This window comes from Lepisma saccharinum, chromosome 3 (assembly GCF_977018435.1).
Source record: "Lepisma saccharinum chromosome 3, izLepSacc3.1, whole genome shotgun sequence".
Taxonomy (NCBI): domain Eukaryota; kingdom Metazoa; phylum Arthropoda; class Insecta; order Zygentoma; family Lepismatidae; genus Lepisma; species Lepisma saccharinum.
In genome coordinates this window covers 129978367-129993921 of record NC_139231.1, presented here as the reverse complement: position 1 = coordinate 129993921, position 15555 = coordinate 129978367, and the positions used below count along the sequence as shown (strand labels likewise).

Here is a 15555-nt window from a genome sequence, read left to right as displayed (position 1 = left end):
GATGGTTTACTGTATGTGCAAATTACAATTACTTTATATTTGATGGCAAAATCTATCAGCAAAATAATGGTCTATCAATGGGAAACCCAGTATCCGGAATCATCTCCAGCATTTTCCTTCATTACATAGAATCTCCAATTGTTAATGCGATAGGTGCGGATATCAAACTCTACATCAGATATGTAGATGATGTGCTAATTATTGCTAAAAATGAGAACACCATCATGGACGTATTTAAATCGTTAAATGAATCACATCGTCGCATAAAATTCACTTGCGAACCCATGAATAACAATGTAATTTCTTTCCTTGATCTGCAAATTAAGACAACTGACTCAATAATTCAAACATCAGTCCATAGAAAAAAATTAGCGGGGGAAAAATACATCCATGCCAAATCAGAACATTCGCGTATAACAATGGATAACATATTTTTAAATTTTTTCCTGAGAGCACAAAGACTATGTTCTAATAATGAGGATATCAAAAATGAAGAAGAAAGGCTCTTTAATATAGCAAAAGAAAATGGCTTTCACACTAACAGAATAAACCAAATCAAAAAACAAGTTGCAAGAAAACTAAAGAAAAAGAGAAATACAGACAAAGATGAAAAATCTGTTGAAAAGAAATTTGTGTGCATTCCATTCCACAAGGGATTCTCACATAAAATTGCAAAAATTTTTAGAAGTTTTAATTTCAAAATTGTTTTTAAATCACCAAGAAGTTTGGAATGTACATTTAATGAATTCAAAATGAGAAACTCGCTACCAGATGTGGAAACCACAGGAATATATAATATAAGTTGTTCATGTTCAAAAGATTATGTGGGACAAACAGCAAGGAAAATGGCAATAAGATGGCACGAACATGATTTGGACATTATAAATCTAAACCCAAGAACAGGTTTGTCAACTCATATCATCGAAGAGAAGCATTTGATTAAAAAGAGAAGGGTTTTAAAAAGATTAACGGGAAACACAGAGTTGAATGTCTGGGAAGCCTCGTTCATTGCAGAAGAACACTGGAATAAATTAAATAATGAAAATGGTAACATAGATCCAGTGTGGAGTTTTCTTTTTCACAAATGGAGTAAGCCACCACCTTTAAAATTTAATGTAACAGAAAACATCAAGAGACTTTGTGAAAACAATGATGAATTTGAATTACCTGATGATATTTGGGATTCATAATTTAAAAAAATAGACTGCTTTTTTCACAGTTAAGTTGCTATATTACAACAATGTAACATTGACAACATCCATTATATAACAGATTCTTTTTGTTTAAAAATTACTAACCATTGTTATAACTGTATCTTTAGTCAAAATGAAAATAAATGTCTGATGAAAGGAGCGTGTGTTCTCCTGAAACGTCACAAAGAAAAAACTGTTTTCTTATGCTTGTAATAACCGTAAACTACAGGAAAATAATCCTATTGTTGTTGTTATTGCTGTTGTCATTGTCATCGGCATTTGTAAAATTTGCTATAAAAATGGAGGTTTACATGAAGCTTCAGTGTATTTTAAAGAACTGATAATTAATATTATTTTGCAGCATAAAAATCTTGGCATTTTGACTACTTTGAGGATTGGCCATGACAACACTGGTATGTCTCCAAAGTGGATGGTTGAACATGTTGTCGTGAGAAATGAAGTCACAGGACATACATACAAGTAAGTGAATAGTAAACTTCTTAATAACTAACTAACCACTGGGTCCACCCTTTTGTGGAAACAGTAGAACACCTGGAATAGTCAGGGAAATTAACCAGCGACTGATAAAGTCAAACCATTAAATATGACTAGTAAGTCTTGAAGCTGTCCCGGCGTCAAATGATGAATAAATTCTATCGAGTTATCAACCAGGAAACTGTTCCAGAATTGACCTGGTCGATAGCCCAAGATAATTTATTCATATTAAATATGACTGTGAACATGGATTTTTCACAGTTTTGTAATATTAATTAGCTAAAAGTAAAGGTAAAGTTACCCAATGCTCTTTGCAATGTAATCATGGGTCCGATACGGAGTGGAGGCACATAATGGTTCAGATCCCACTTTAAACTGTAGGTCCATTCCCGAATAGCCTTGCTGTGCATAAAGTGAACTTAAAACACCAAATCAATCAAATCTTTGCAATGTGTCATGAAAAGACGCAGGGCGATGGGAGGGTGGAGGTAGGTCTCCACACATTCATGATCTCAGCCATTGTGGAGGTCATGTGATAAATATCATGCACCAGCATCATTTCACTCCAAGGTTGCCCTTCCAGGTACCCATTTATTAGTGCCTGGTATCAGTCTACAAAAATTTTGCGTACATATATTCATAAGTTCACATATGAGATGATCAGAATATTAAAATGTCTGTCATTTGATCATAAAATTAACTTGTGCCACAAGTTGGTATATATATATATATATATATATATATATATAAATTGCATAATTTGCAAGATATTTAGACCACAAAAATATCACACAGTGGATATCAAAAATATCAGTACAGTGGAACCCTGATTTTATGTTCCCGGATTTTACATTTTTGCACATTATACTTTTAATCTTGATGGTCCTATTATAGCAATTCAATCTTGATGGTCCCATTATAGCAAAATGTTATCAAATTTACCTCAATTTTACATTTTCCCCCATTTTAAGATTTTTCATCTTGGTCCCCCGAAAAATGTTAAAATCGAGGTTCCACTGTATTTACAAGAACTTTCAGGAACTGTATGTTGTCGCTGTATCCACTGCGAATATGGATTTGTAATACGTATACAGATACAGATTTCAAAGATGGGATGAAGAAGACAACTTTGTTAATTTCATTCCTTATAAATTTGTTTCTTTTGTTTTTTTTACTTGCAGAGTACAAATTGCACAAGTCTGGTTACCTGATTTTTTTTAGATATATATATATATATATAGTAATCAATGAATTATACAAGTTATGTTTAAACAAAATAAATATTCCTACAGATTTCCTTGTGGGAGGTGGCTGGGGCGTGGAATAGACGATGGTTCAACTGAAAGACTACTGGTAGGAGAACTGGTTCCACAACATGTAGACAGCGAGGAATTGGTGGAGAGTTGTAGAACACCTCCACGTTGCCGAAGTCCAAGTGTTCCTAGAAGAGCCTCAGAGACCCGACCATCAATCCCAGAAATCCAGCAAATGTTAGGTAAGTGTTCGTGTGAGCTATGAGTGCGAACTTTGTTTCTCTCGTTCTGGAAAATGTCATCATTATTGAATTGTGCCAATGGAAATATCCAGACATGTGTAATCTTAACATGATAAAAAAAATGCTTAATATTACTTAGTATTCATGAACTAGAAGGTTTTGGCTAATAAGCTATTGATGACATAATCGCAAAATGGAATCCTAAGTGCGAATTATGAACATAATTGTGAATTACCACAATTATTTCATTTCATAGCAAATTTTGTTTGCTGAAAGTAACAGACAAGCACCTACGAATGTCAGAAAAAAATATTGAAACGTGCTCAATACTGCAGTTTGGAGATGTAATTTAAAGGAAAATGCAGGGCTACATACATTCAATTAAAGTAACAAATGAAAATTAATTATTCTGCTATGTTGAATGATATGTATATTTATATTTTTCCATAGTATTAAAGTTTGGATCGTAATAATAATATTTACCACAATACTAGTAAGAAAAGAAATTTGTATTACCAACTTCAGTTGCAGTATGACCAAAAACACAAATGATATTGGCACAGAAAAAAAGTTATATTTCTCGTAGTGGTTCCCACACTGTCACCATAGTATAAAATGTTTTAAGTGGTGCAGCAATCATTATTTTCTTGAGCACAACAAACCCTTACTAATTAGATGTAAGCGAGTTACTAAATTTTTCCACAAAACTTACTTGTAGGGGTTCTATTAATTTCGATGGCCTCTGCCACCATACTCTTGGGAACTCATTGCTTCACTGGTGGGCTGGCTTCCAGTTCCTGTTGTTTCCCTGCATGCCACTAGGAACGCTAGTGTAGACAGTTAGTCTGCTGTGTGCACTGCGTTTGCATAGTTGTAACTCGCTTAAGTCTAATTATTATCAACTGTGACTTTTGTTCCCAAAACATGAATAATACTACAGGGAGGTTATTGCAGCATGCCACCGCAATAGCGTCGGCCGCTTGCCGGCCCAGTCATGCAACAGGTGCCGGCAAATTGCGTAACAGATAGCCCGTCACACAAACCGCTTGTTTTGTAATGTTTCCACTTTTCACAATTATAGTTACAATTACAACTTAAATAAGCACGTACCTTGTCGTAAGGATGCTGGAAAAGGTGTCCTCTAAAATACAAATATTTCTGGCACTTTATTTCTGCCCATATCGCTTCTGACAGCAATGACTCATCCAACATAAAGGATTCAATTTTTCATTCTTGTCTTGCCTTCGAATAAACAAAACCGTGACTCTTATTTTGCAGATAACACAAGATTAATCCTTTTGAACACTAGAGTCAGTGGCGTGCCCAAGATTTTCGAGGGGGGGGGTTACGTATACATTATTATGCAAAACGAAAGCGCAGATAAACGAATTATTTAACAGTGTCACTTAATTTTAACGTGTGAATATTTTTGAAGTAAAGTAGCGATCATACACTGTGTGCGTTTTTCTTTCTGAGAGCGCCATTTGAAATAAGCACTTTTCCCCTTTTGCTACTATGGGATAAACTGAATATAAAAGGCTATAACTGCTCAACAACTGCATCTTTTTAAGAAATTTAAATTCTAAATGTAAGAATGAACAAAAAGCAACATTTTATGTAAATTCCGACAATTGTGAGTCCAGGGGGAAACGGGGGCCAAATCCCAAAGTTCTATTTTCCCCGTAATTACGCAAAATTTCTGAACGTCGTAATTTCCATATTTTTTTTTTCAAAGTTGCGGCAGGAGCATTACATATCCTCATAGAGTAGTCTTTTGTTGTGCTTCCCTCAAAATTTGGTCCATCCAGTGTCTATAGAGCCGACGCTAGAAGCGAAATTCCTCAGATGTCGCAAGAGCGTCAGCGGCTTATCGGAGTAGTGGTAAGCCGCGAGAAGCCTCTCGATACTACGCGAATGCGACAGCTGTCGGCTACCAGTTGTTTAGACGTGTTCACTTCGGTTTGCGTTTATCAGTACTCGTGTTGTTTATACTGTGTTATTGGTGTGCTATTAAGTGCTAGTGCTTTATCGTGTGTTAATTGTTATTCATTCATTAGTTATGCCGCCAAACAAATATAGCCTTGAACAAAGAGTTTTTATGTACGATACTTACGTGAAAACGAACTCTTGCAGAAAAGTAGTCAGGCGATTCGCAAGAAAATTTCCTGGCAATCCTGTTCCGGACAGACATACTGTTTACAACCTCGTTAAAAGATTACGAGAGACAGGATCTCTTGAACCTAAGAAACGTGTTTCCAGACGACGTGTTCTTACGGAAGAAAAGCTAGACGAAATTGGTGAACGACTTGAACATACTCCAAAAAAATCCCTCCGTCGGCTTGCTCAGGAAACAGGCATTTCAAAATCCTCAGCACGAAATGCCACTAAATTACTTAGATTAAAACCCTACAAAATTACAGTGGTTCATGAATTGCAACCGCGCGATCACGCGACTAGAGTTCGATTCTGTAACTGGATGCTGGATAATATTGTTGCTGGCAGAGTAAATCCAGAATTAATCATATTTTCAGACGAAGCTTGGTTCGAATTGAATGGCCGAGTTATTTCACAAAACAATCGCTATTGGAGCGCAGAAAAACCTGACCTTGTGCATGAAGTTCCGCTCCATCCTGCAAAAATTGGTGTGTGGTGTGGTTTGAATGCGCACAGAATAATAGGGCCTATTTTTTATGAAGGTACTATCAATGGTGAAAGGTATCGAAGAGACATACTACAACCTTTTTTTGAACAATTAACGGACATTGAATGCCAGCAGTCATTTTTTCAGCAGGACTCTGCTACTGCTCACACTGCTTATGAATCACTTAATTTTATTGCCGAGATTTTTGAGGACAGAATTATCAGTACTGAGTTGTGGCCCTCTCGTAGCCCCGATCTTACTCCTTGTGATTATTATTTATGGGGAACATTAAAAAACAAAGTGTATCAGAATAACCCGCGTACAATAGAGGATTTAAAAGAAAATATAAGAAGAGAAATTGCCAGAATCACACCTGAGGAGCTTATGGATGTTCAGAGGAATTTCATACGCAGATGCCGGAAATGTATTGGTGTTGAAGGAGGTCATTTTCAACATCATTTATAACACAGAAGGTTAGTGATCATCATTATTATTAGTTTTAAATATAATTTTACACTTTCGGTTTGCTTTATGCGCCGCGATGCTGTCTTCCCTTTCTGTCAACCGAGGATAAAGTAGAGATGTCTAAGAAAGATTAGATGTCTGAAATAAGGTTGTAATTGTAACTGTAATTGTGAAAAGTGGAAACATTACAAAACAAGCGGTTTCTGTTACGGACTATCTGTTACGCAATTTGGCGGCACCTGATGCATGACAAGGCCGGTAAGCAGCCGACGCTCTCGCGGTGTCTAAGAAAGATTACATGTCAAAAATAAAGTGCCAGAAATATTTGTATTTTAGAGGACACCTTTTCCAGCATCCTTACGACAAGGTACGTGCTTATTTAAGTTGTAATTGTAACTATAATTGTGAAAAGTGGAAACATTACAAAACAAGCGGTTTGTGTGACGGGCTATCTGTTACGCAATTTGCCGGCACCTGTTGCATGACTGGGCCGGCAAGCGGCCGATGCTATTGCGGTGGCATGCTGCAATAACCTCCCTGTAGGTGTATTTAATCTTCAATATTAATTATTGTATTATTAAGTCATAATGTTTATAATATTATTATATACATCAATTGTAAAATAATTTTATTTTCACAAATTTCCATTAATCTCCTCCAGGAGTATAAAACCATCTCCAACAATTGCCATTGGCAGCCATATTGGAAAAGACAAGTAGTAAATTAATCCCCATAAATACATGCCTCTGAGACTGCTAAAACTGTCAGTGATAAATCATCGTGCTCTCAAACTTGCAAACTGCATACTACATTTCATGATTTTCACTTTTGTCATCAAGATTGCAATGAGATTCATTGTAGTGAAGATGCAACTGCACTGATTAAAAAAAAAACTGAAACTCCCAGCTTTGCTCGTTGTTATGACAGAATTAGATCTTCCTGTGGCTAATGTATTGATTAAGGCACAGCTTTCACACTATCCATACATAAATGGATCTGACGTTAAAATACTTCTTACGTCACATGCTGGCAACATTCTTGTTTAAAAAAACACACAACATATAATCAGCATGATACGAGACACTCTAAAAGTGTGTCAGAGCTTTCAATTCCATCTTGGAGTCTTCATCAGGGCATCAAGAGACAGCGAAGAAGATGGACCTCTTTATTCTGAGAGAGGAGATAAAGGAATATGTTTGCTCTTTCTCACATGTCTTTATGGTAGGTAAGACTTTTTGGCAGTTATTATTTTATTATTATTATTATTTATAATAACTTTTTTAGTAATTTACATGTAAATAATTTATTTATATATATATCTTTTTTAGGTGATGCTGTAAACAACATTGTTAAATACTACTACAAACCAAAGCATGAAAAGGATAGAAGCAGCCTGACACTATTGCTGTGTGGAGAAATGGGTTTGGTGTATTGTCTAGAACAGGCATTTCTCTATGGGTTCAAGTCATCTCGGTTGTTTGGGAAAAACCTCTACTTGTGGGATTACTTTGGTAAGTATTTTCGACTATACAGGCAAAACTCTACCAGATGAATGGAATTGGTTTTGCTTTAGAAAAAAATGCTTAAAAGTAGTTAGCAACATGATTAAGCCTTGTTTCCATGTTAGAAAAACACTGAAAAAGATGCTGACCAAGGTTCTTAGTCTGAGGTCGAAACATTATGTATGAAGGGTTTTATACATAAATAAAGATTGCCTTTGTCAACATCTTTAGTTGGTTGATTTGGTGTTTTAAGTCCACTTTATGCACAGTAAGGCTAATCGGGACTGGACCTACAGTTTAATTTTGGATCCAAACCACTATGTGCCTCCACTGGATATCCAATCTGGGACCCCTTGATTACAACGCTACTACTGAGCCATCGGGGAAGCTTTAGTGTTTTGCTTAGTTTAAGGTGATGAGAAATATTAGCCATGACAGTCACTTTTTTTTAGTCTGTCTTGATATTTATAAAACAGAATGCCAAAATGTCCCTTTTTGTGACAGACTTATCAGCATAGAATTACTGCAACAATACACACCTTTTCTACTATTACTATTTCACATTTCAGAGTCAACAATGTGCTATATATATATATTTTTTCTTAAATTGCTGGAGTTTCTTGACTCTTTATCTGGAATTAATGTCCCCACTGAACTAGTATTTTCGTACGTGATGGTTTGTAGACAAATGACTAAGAACACTCTTTCAGTACAAACTTGGAAAGCTATGTTGATTAACAAGGTGAACTCTAATAATCACACATGTGTAAACCTTTACAAAATGTTATTTGAAAAGAAGGATGTATTGAAAAAGTATAAGTATTCATGATGAACCAGTTTTTGTAGTGTACATTTTGCCATCCTGTTTTGTTCCCTTTTCCTTCAGGACGATATGAAAAATGTCCCCATTTGTCGTTTTAAAAATCTGTTCACCTTAGCTTAGTTAGGTTTTTATGAAACCAGGATACATGAATTATACCTTTACACATTCATTAGAAAATTCATGATGAGAGTTGTGCGAATTACTCACAATTATAATAATAAAAGTATATTAAAAACTTACGTTTTGCAAGTATCTATGTTGCTTCTGCTACGTTTCGGGACGCAACTGCTCTCTTCTTCAGGCTGTTCACTTTTAGGTTATACTCAATTCATAACCGCCTCGACCTTTTATTAGGTATAGGATATGGGATTGGTTAAGTGTGTGTGGTTAAAAACAGTAAAAAGCTAACACCCATAACAGGTGCATGTCATATTACCACGCTGTTAATCTTTAGTTTTAAAGTTTAAACGTTTCAAGGAGCCGTTTTTAATCAGGAAAACAGCGTGGTAATATGACATGCACCTGTTATGGGTGTTAGCTTTTTACTGTTTTTAACCACACACACTTAACCAATCCCATATCCTATACCTAATAAAAGGTCGAGGCAGTTATGAATTGAGTATAACCTAAAAGTGAACAGCCTGAAGAAGAGAGCAGTTGCGTCCCGAAACGTAGCAGAAGCAACATAGATACTTGCAAAACGTAAGTTTTTAATATACTTTTATTATCATTAGAAAAACAGCAAAATGGCGTAACTTTGCAGTAAATAACGATCTGTTTATTGAAATTGCACTGTACTTACCATATGGTTTTGTCTTAACGATGATTTTGATTTCCAGCAAAAGTCAAGGAGCATTTTGAGTATGTTCTGAGAGAGGAAGCAGAAAGAGAATCTCCGAGCGTAACAGGAAAGAATGGCCATGAGCACATTGTCGTCATGCGACTGTACTGCAGGCTAATTGACCAAATCAATGCCTCCAGCCACACACTTGGAAAGGATGGGAAGTTCCAGCTATTTGTATGCCTTAGTGCTAGGTAAGAATATTTTGCCATTTTAACCCATCCGCTTACCTAGTCGTCGAATCGACGGCCTGACTGGACGTTCGCTTCCCGTACCTAGTCGTCGAATCGACGGGTTCCCGATTTTCATCACGTAGTTCCTTTTTCATTCAATAGATGGCAGAGGTTGTATGATCTTTCAAATCTATGACGTGTATGTTTGTGCTGCTAAGTTTTTCATACCATTTCAAGCGTGTTTTGTTCAGTAATTTCTTATGTAAACAAACCTTCATTTGTTACGTCTTGCAAACATGTTGCATAAGAATGTTGTAGATGATTCTGCGATTGAAAAGTTGCTTTTCGATAGCGATGAAGAGGAAAATGTGGATTTTGGAAGGGGAGATGAACACGGGGGTTCATTTTATGTTAGTGAAATTGAAGAATGTAGTGAAAGTGAGGAAGAGGTGGCTGTGGCCGGAAAAATATAAAAGGTTGAGGAATGGAAATGGAATGCAAAGGTGTGTGTGATCAAATTTATTAGGTGAGTTTCTAATTATCTTTCTAGTAAACTGCATATGTGCATAAATATTACTATACTTCCACTTCAATACATAAAATTTTCACGTACATTCCTTAGATAGTTTTCACAATATTTGACATCTTGTCTTGCTGTGCAATCTTCACGGGAGATAGCCAAATTTAAATGGTATTTCATGGCAAAAAAATTGGCATTTAAATGGTAAGCGGATGGGTTAAATAGTGAAATTCGTAATAAGAAAATTTAATTTGTGCCAGATGATAATAATAGAGTTGCAGGCAACCAAAGGGCATGTATCTAAACTTTTTCTCTTCTGTAATTTCTATGCAACCAGTGAGCAGAGAGTGCGGTAAATTATGTACAGAGTTAGAAAGAGTTATTAAGGTAAAAAGGTAATGTTCCCCATGCGTAAAGCACTATGCCATGAAGGGACATTTAGGGGATGTAGGAGGTGATTTGATCAGCACCATGCTCTGGCTGCCTTTACATCACACACACACACACGTCATTTCTAAAAATGGCCAAGATCGAGAATGTGTGGGGCCCTACCCCCACATCCCGAAAATAGTGCTTTCATGGTATAGTACTTAACGCACGGGGAACTTTACCTTTTTACCACATCTTCGCGATTAGCCAAAATCATTAGAAAAGTAAAGTAAAATAAGCCAAAATCAATTAATCAAAAACTATTATTTATTTTTTACAAGTAGAAATAATATATAGTAAATATTTATATATTTTTATTACACATTCAAATAATAGCAAGTATTCCTTTAAAGGTAAAAAAGGTAAAGTGCTCCCCTGTGCATAGCACCACGCCATGAAAGCGTATAGGGGGTGTAGGGGTAACGCCCCACACTTTCTTGATCCGGTCATGAGTGGGGGTGATGTGATCACTACTTCTGTATAAGGAATTTTAGGCGTGCTCAGATCCTCCGATTATGGGCAGCAAGGGCCTTGATAAAAGTTTAGCTGATGAAATAAAGCCCTCATTCCATCTCACTGTTTTTATTACATTGATGGGCACAAAACAGGGTCGTGTGTGTCCCGACACACCTAAAATCACTTTATTAGATGAATTTCAACTTCAGTGGCACCATTGTTCTCTGCTGGCACTTTATTTTCCATCTCTGTCGTTCAAAGACTAATTTACGTATATACGTGGTTTAGTACCGCATACTCAAAACAACTACACATAATTTATTCATGTGCAATATATGGACAATTTATTCTGCAGATACATAAAGATAATACAACTAAAGAATAAAATATGTGGAGGTGTTAATAAGAAATTTGCTAATGGGAGAGTCCAATTACATAGGAAGTAATACACTACCCTTCCGTTACGTAGTTACTTGGAACTTTCGTCGGTTTGAAAATAGTATTTATTTTTATTTCTATAATAGCATAATGTTGTTTAAGAACGGTTATAAGATTCCTTCCTTTACATTTGCATACTATATATTGTCATTCCATACATAATTATTGCACAGTCTGTTGGTGGTGGCCTTTTCATTAAGCATTGTGTTAAGTTGTTTTTGTTGTAAATGTTCTGCTAAAAGTTTTTTTTTTGTCTCTTCTCTAGGGAACATTTGTTGCACCGTATGCTCCTGCATGTTGCATCAAGCCCAGTTACTAGTCAGATGTTTGAAGAAGAATCATTCCTACGTAATGCTAATTTAGTGACATTCCTAGTGCAAATATTAGAATCTCTGAATGAATTCGATATAGTTTTAGAAAACTCGCTGACCAAAGGTATCGTAACTCAGACTTGTGAAAGAAGTAATGTTCCAAAGTGAATCAAAGAAAGAACATCTATAATAGTGAACTCAGAACATGATTAGAACAGTGCTTAAAAAAACTGTGGACAAGAAAAAGTGTTTTTTTTATGAGTTGAATGGGGGGAAGGGAGTTTGGGGATCTACTGGCTGGGAAAGGATTGCAGGAAGTCTTACAGTGTGTAGGAGGAGTTCATTGGAATAATCATGTGCCATAAAACAATTATTTGAGGTGTTAAGTTGAATGCCCATTACTCCAGAGAGAATGTTCCGTGTTACCAACGTGTGATTCTTTTATCAGTAATTTAATGTACATATTGGTTTTCCAATATATAAAACCAAAAATATGTTTTTGTTTTTTGCTAGCAGCAGAAACAATTGCCTTTGGTTTTTGTTATTACCAAAGATTTGAATGTCTGTGATGGTAATTATTTCATGACCAACAAGTTTTTTGTTTTTGTATCAAGAACAAAATAGTAGTAAAAAATACTCAATTTTGTAAATATCATTGATGGGTGTATGTAAGTTTGATTGTAAATGGCAATAATCATGTACTTGTAGATATTTTTTTGGTGAACAATATGTCTGAGATATCTGACACAACACACATTTTTATTGTTAATATAAAGAAGAAATAGGATTGTTTGAGGTATTTTGAGTGCAAGCTGGTAACTGAAAGTAGAAAACTAGTGTGGGGATATATATTTGCAGTGGTACAACTATTTAATGAATGTCTGATCTGTTTTTGAAAGATTTATATTAATTAGCCTTCATAAAAGTCAAGGATTTTTTAGTAAAGTTGAAGATAGCTGTCCTGAAATTTCACATTATAACTGTATGATGGCTGGTAGAATCAAATAGTTGTAATTTTTAAAAATATTTGACAGGATATACCTACAAACAAATACATGTTTGTAATGATTTTTGTGCAACAGTTTTATGAAATGATTCTGTGGGAAAATTTACATTTAACAAATATATTAATAAACATAAATGTTATTGCCATTAATGAACAAATATTTTGTAAGCTAAGTTATTTAGATCTTTGAATTGCTTTCAGATTTTGGTCAGTATGTTTCAGTTCTCCATAAAAATTCATTATGAGTAATTTTTGACAATTGGTTGCAACAAAATTTATTTTACATCTACATATATTATGTAACATGCATATTTTCAACATTGAGTTTGATATCCAAAGGAGGTCATAAGTAATGGAAGTTATGCAGTTACATTGTGAGTTGCAAGGTATAAATTGTATTATTTTGTATTCTTAACAGATGGTTGGCATACATAATTGGATGTGAAATATGAAATGCACTGATAATTCTCCTGGGTTTAAATAACAGTTGTGGTATGCAGTAGTTATGTAACTGCTTCTGTCTTTGAATATCTTATACTTATACAATACCACAGACTAGAGAGATGCAGAAAGTAGGAAGTGGGCAAGTCGAACAATCTGTTTATGATATTGTTAGATTATTCTTTCTATCTTATTTAGTATTCAGTTAGAGAACTGGTCCTATGCATTAGTTTGCATTTGAAAAATATATGTTTGACATTCTTTGAGATCAGTAATAGACGAACACTCTCACTAAAATTTAGTTCAGCATTAAGCAGAGTCCAATCTGAAATCTTTTTTTTACATGTAATTGAGTACTTCAATTAGAAAACCCATATAAATGGAAATACTATCATTATAAAAATGCAGTACGATAACTACAGGCTTTTATTATGTTCATAAAGTCGTATGATCTATCTCTGTGTCATGTCATTTAGGAAAAGGCACAGCATTGAAACAATTAACTGAGATATAAAACTATTAACTGCATATATAAGGCAAGATACTAGACTTTTCCTGTGGAAGCTAATTAGCTATGCGGGTAGAAGATGCTACCAAAAGATAAATAACAATGGTATTTTAAAGTTATTAGTCTTTCAGTTGAAGTAATACCTTGATCAATACTTATTATATTCATCTTAAGAGACAGAAATAGTCATTGTAATGTTATTTGCGCATAGAATTTTGGTACTAGATGGGCAAACAAGCAAGAACTGATTGGACAGACAAAAATGTACTCTTGTCTAATATCTAGATGTAAAAGGAGAACATTTTCCTCACTTGTACCAACTATTGTACCTGATACATATTGTATATTTCATGTAAGCATTCAAACATTTACAATCTCTTGTGTAAAACAGGGATACTTAAAGTTGGTTTTAATTTAAATGAACAGAAAAATGCTTTTATAATTATTATTTTATTATTATTTTTAAGGTATGTTTCGGTTAATATTATTGCAGAATTTGTTTGTGACCTTTGTGAAAGATACTTCTTTGCCAAGGTAAAATGCATGTTCCGTAACTTAAAGCTTATGATTACTTTTCTCGAAGGATAAGTGCTTTCTATAAAAGTTATGCTAAAACATCTATACCTTGTAAATTATTATAGATTCTGCTCATACCTTGACACTAGTAGCATCCCCTACATGTGTATTCACGGTGCTTCTTCAGCATTGTTTTTTTTTAAAGTCAACAATATATGCATATGTATATAAATATGAAATTTGTTTACTTCCAAGAGAAAATAATAGAAAGCAATACACATACAGAACACACACACATCAATTAATGAATAAAAAAAACTTGTAGGGTTACGTAAATTGTAATTTTTACTTGTGATTTTTTAGAAGAATCTGTGTGAAAGGGGTGTTCAACATGTATAGTAAAAAAATGTCTCTAAAAATTAAATGAAGCATTCACTTTTTACAGAATCTCATTTCAGCAAATTTATTTGTATGCATCTAAGAAATTGCTATCAACTTGTGTAATTCTATGACTATGTGTATGTATGTATATGTAAACCTTCTTTTTTATGTATTTCAGTCATATCTCGTCATATTTTATTGTACTGTGTTCGAGATAATATGTTGCTTTATTTTGTGCGTTAAGAAAACTATTATGGTTACATATAATTAAACATGTATTGATTTTTTAAACTAATTTGAATTTTATTCCACATGACCTTCTTGGTTTCTTAAGCAATTGACTTATTTCCGAACATGCTTTCTCCATTCTACCACCATGTAGCTTACTGTTTGTAAATAGTTCACAAGAGTTCCTTAAATTTCGTAGTACAGAGATGAAAAATTAAATATAAATATTTTTCAAGAAACTTTTATACAATTTACTATAAGATCATTAATTTTTAAAAATATTTCACTAAAGATTTTTCTTTGAAAATCTTTGGTTGTTGACGAGATAAAATTTTCACCTGGGTGAGGTGAATTTTTGACACCCTTCTACTTTCCACCCTGGTCCTATTATCCACTCCCAATAAAAACCTTGATCACGTTACATATTACCATTAGCTTTAAAGTTATTGCAATTTCATCACCTAGATTTCTATTGCATTGCATTTCTTAGTTTTCATCGCCTAGATTTGGCAGCATCATCCATCTCAATAATCCAATGATGTTCATATGAATTCGAAAATAAAGAATTCCCGGATGATGATAATATTGTCATCTTCACCTTAGCCACAGTGCTATATATAAAAATACCTGGGGAGGAAAGAGGGGGTGGGTGATGCAGCCCATATATGAATATCACGTCATGGCAAAATGGAC

The 15555-nt window shown here is 34.5% G+C and overlaps 1 protein-coding gene across 3 annotated transcripts in view; it reads left to right on the top strand.

The window, feature by feature from the left end:
* pns (DENN domain containing pinstripe) overlaps window positions 1-14917 on the top strand; it is a 168645-nt gene extending 153728 nt beyond the window's left edge. For 2 of the 3 annotated variants that reach the window (XM_083119395.1, XM_083119393.1), the window contains 5 exons: window positions 1555-1673; window positions 2981-3183; window positions 7618-7800; window positions 9454-9649; window positions 11737-14916. In XM_083119395.1, coding sequence (XP_082975521.1) covers window positions 1555-1673; window positions 2981-3183; window positions 7618-7800; window positions 9454-9649; window positions 11737-11950 — 915 coding nt within the window. In that variant the 3' untranslated portion in view covers window positions 11951-14916. Of the gene's footprint in view, window positions 1-1554; window positions 1674-2980; window positions 3184-7617; window positions 7801-9453; window positions 9650-11736 lie in introns of all 3 variants that reach the window. The other variant, XM_083119394.1, reaches the window with a different exon arrangement.
* Window positions 14918-15555: the final 638 nt, after the last annotated feature.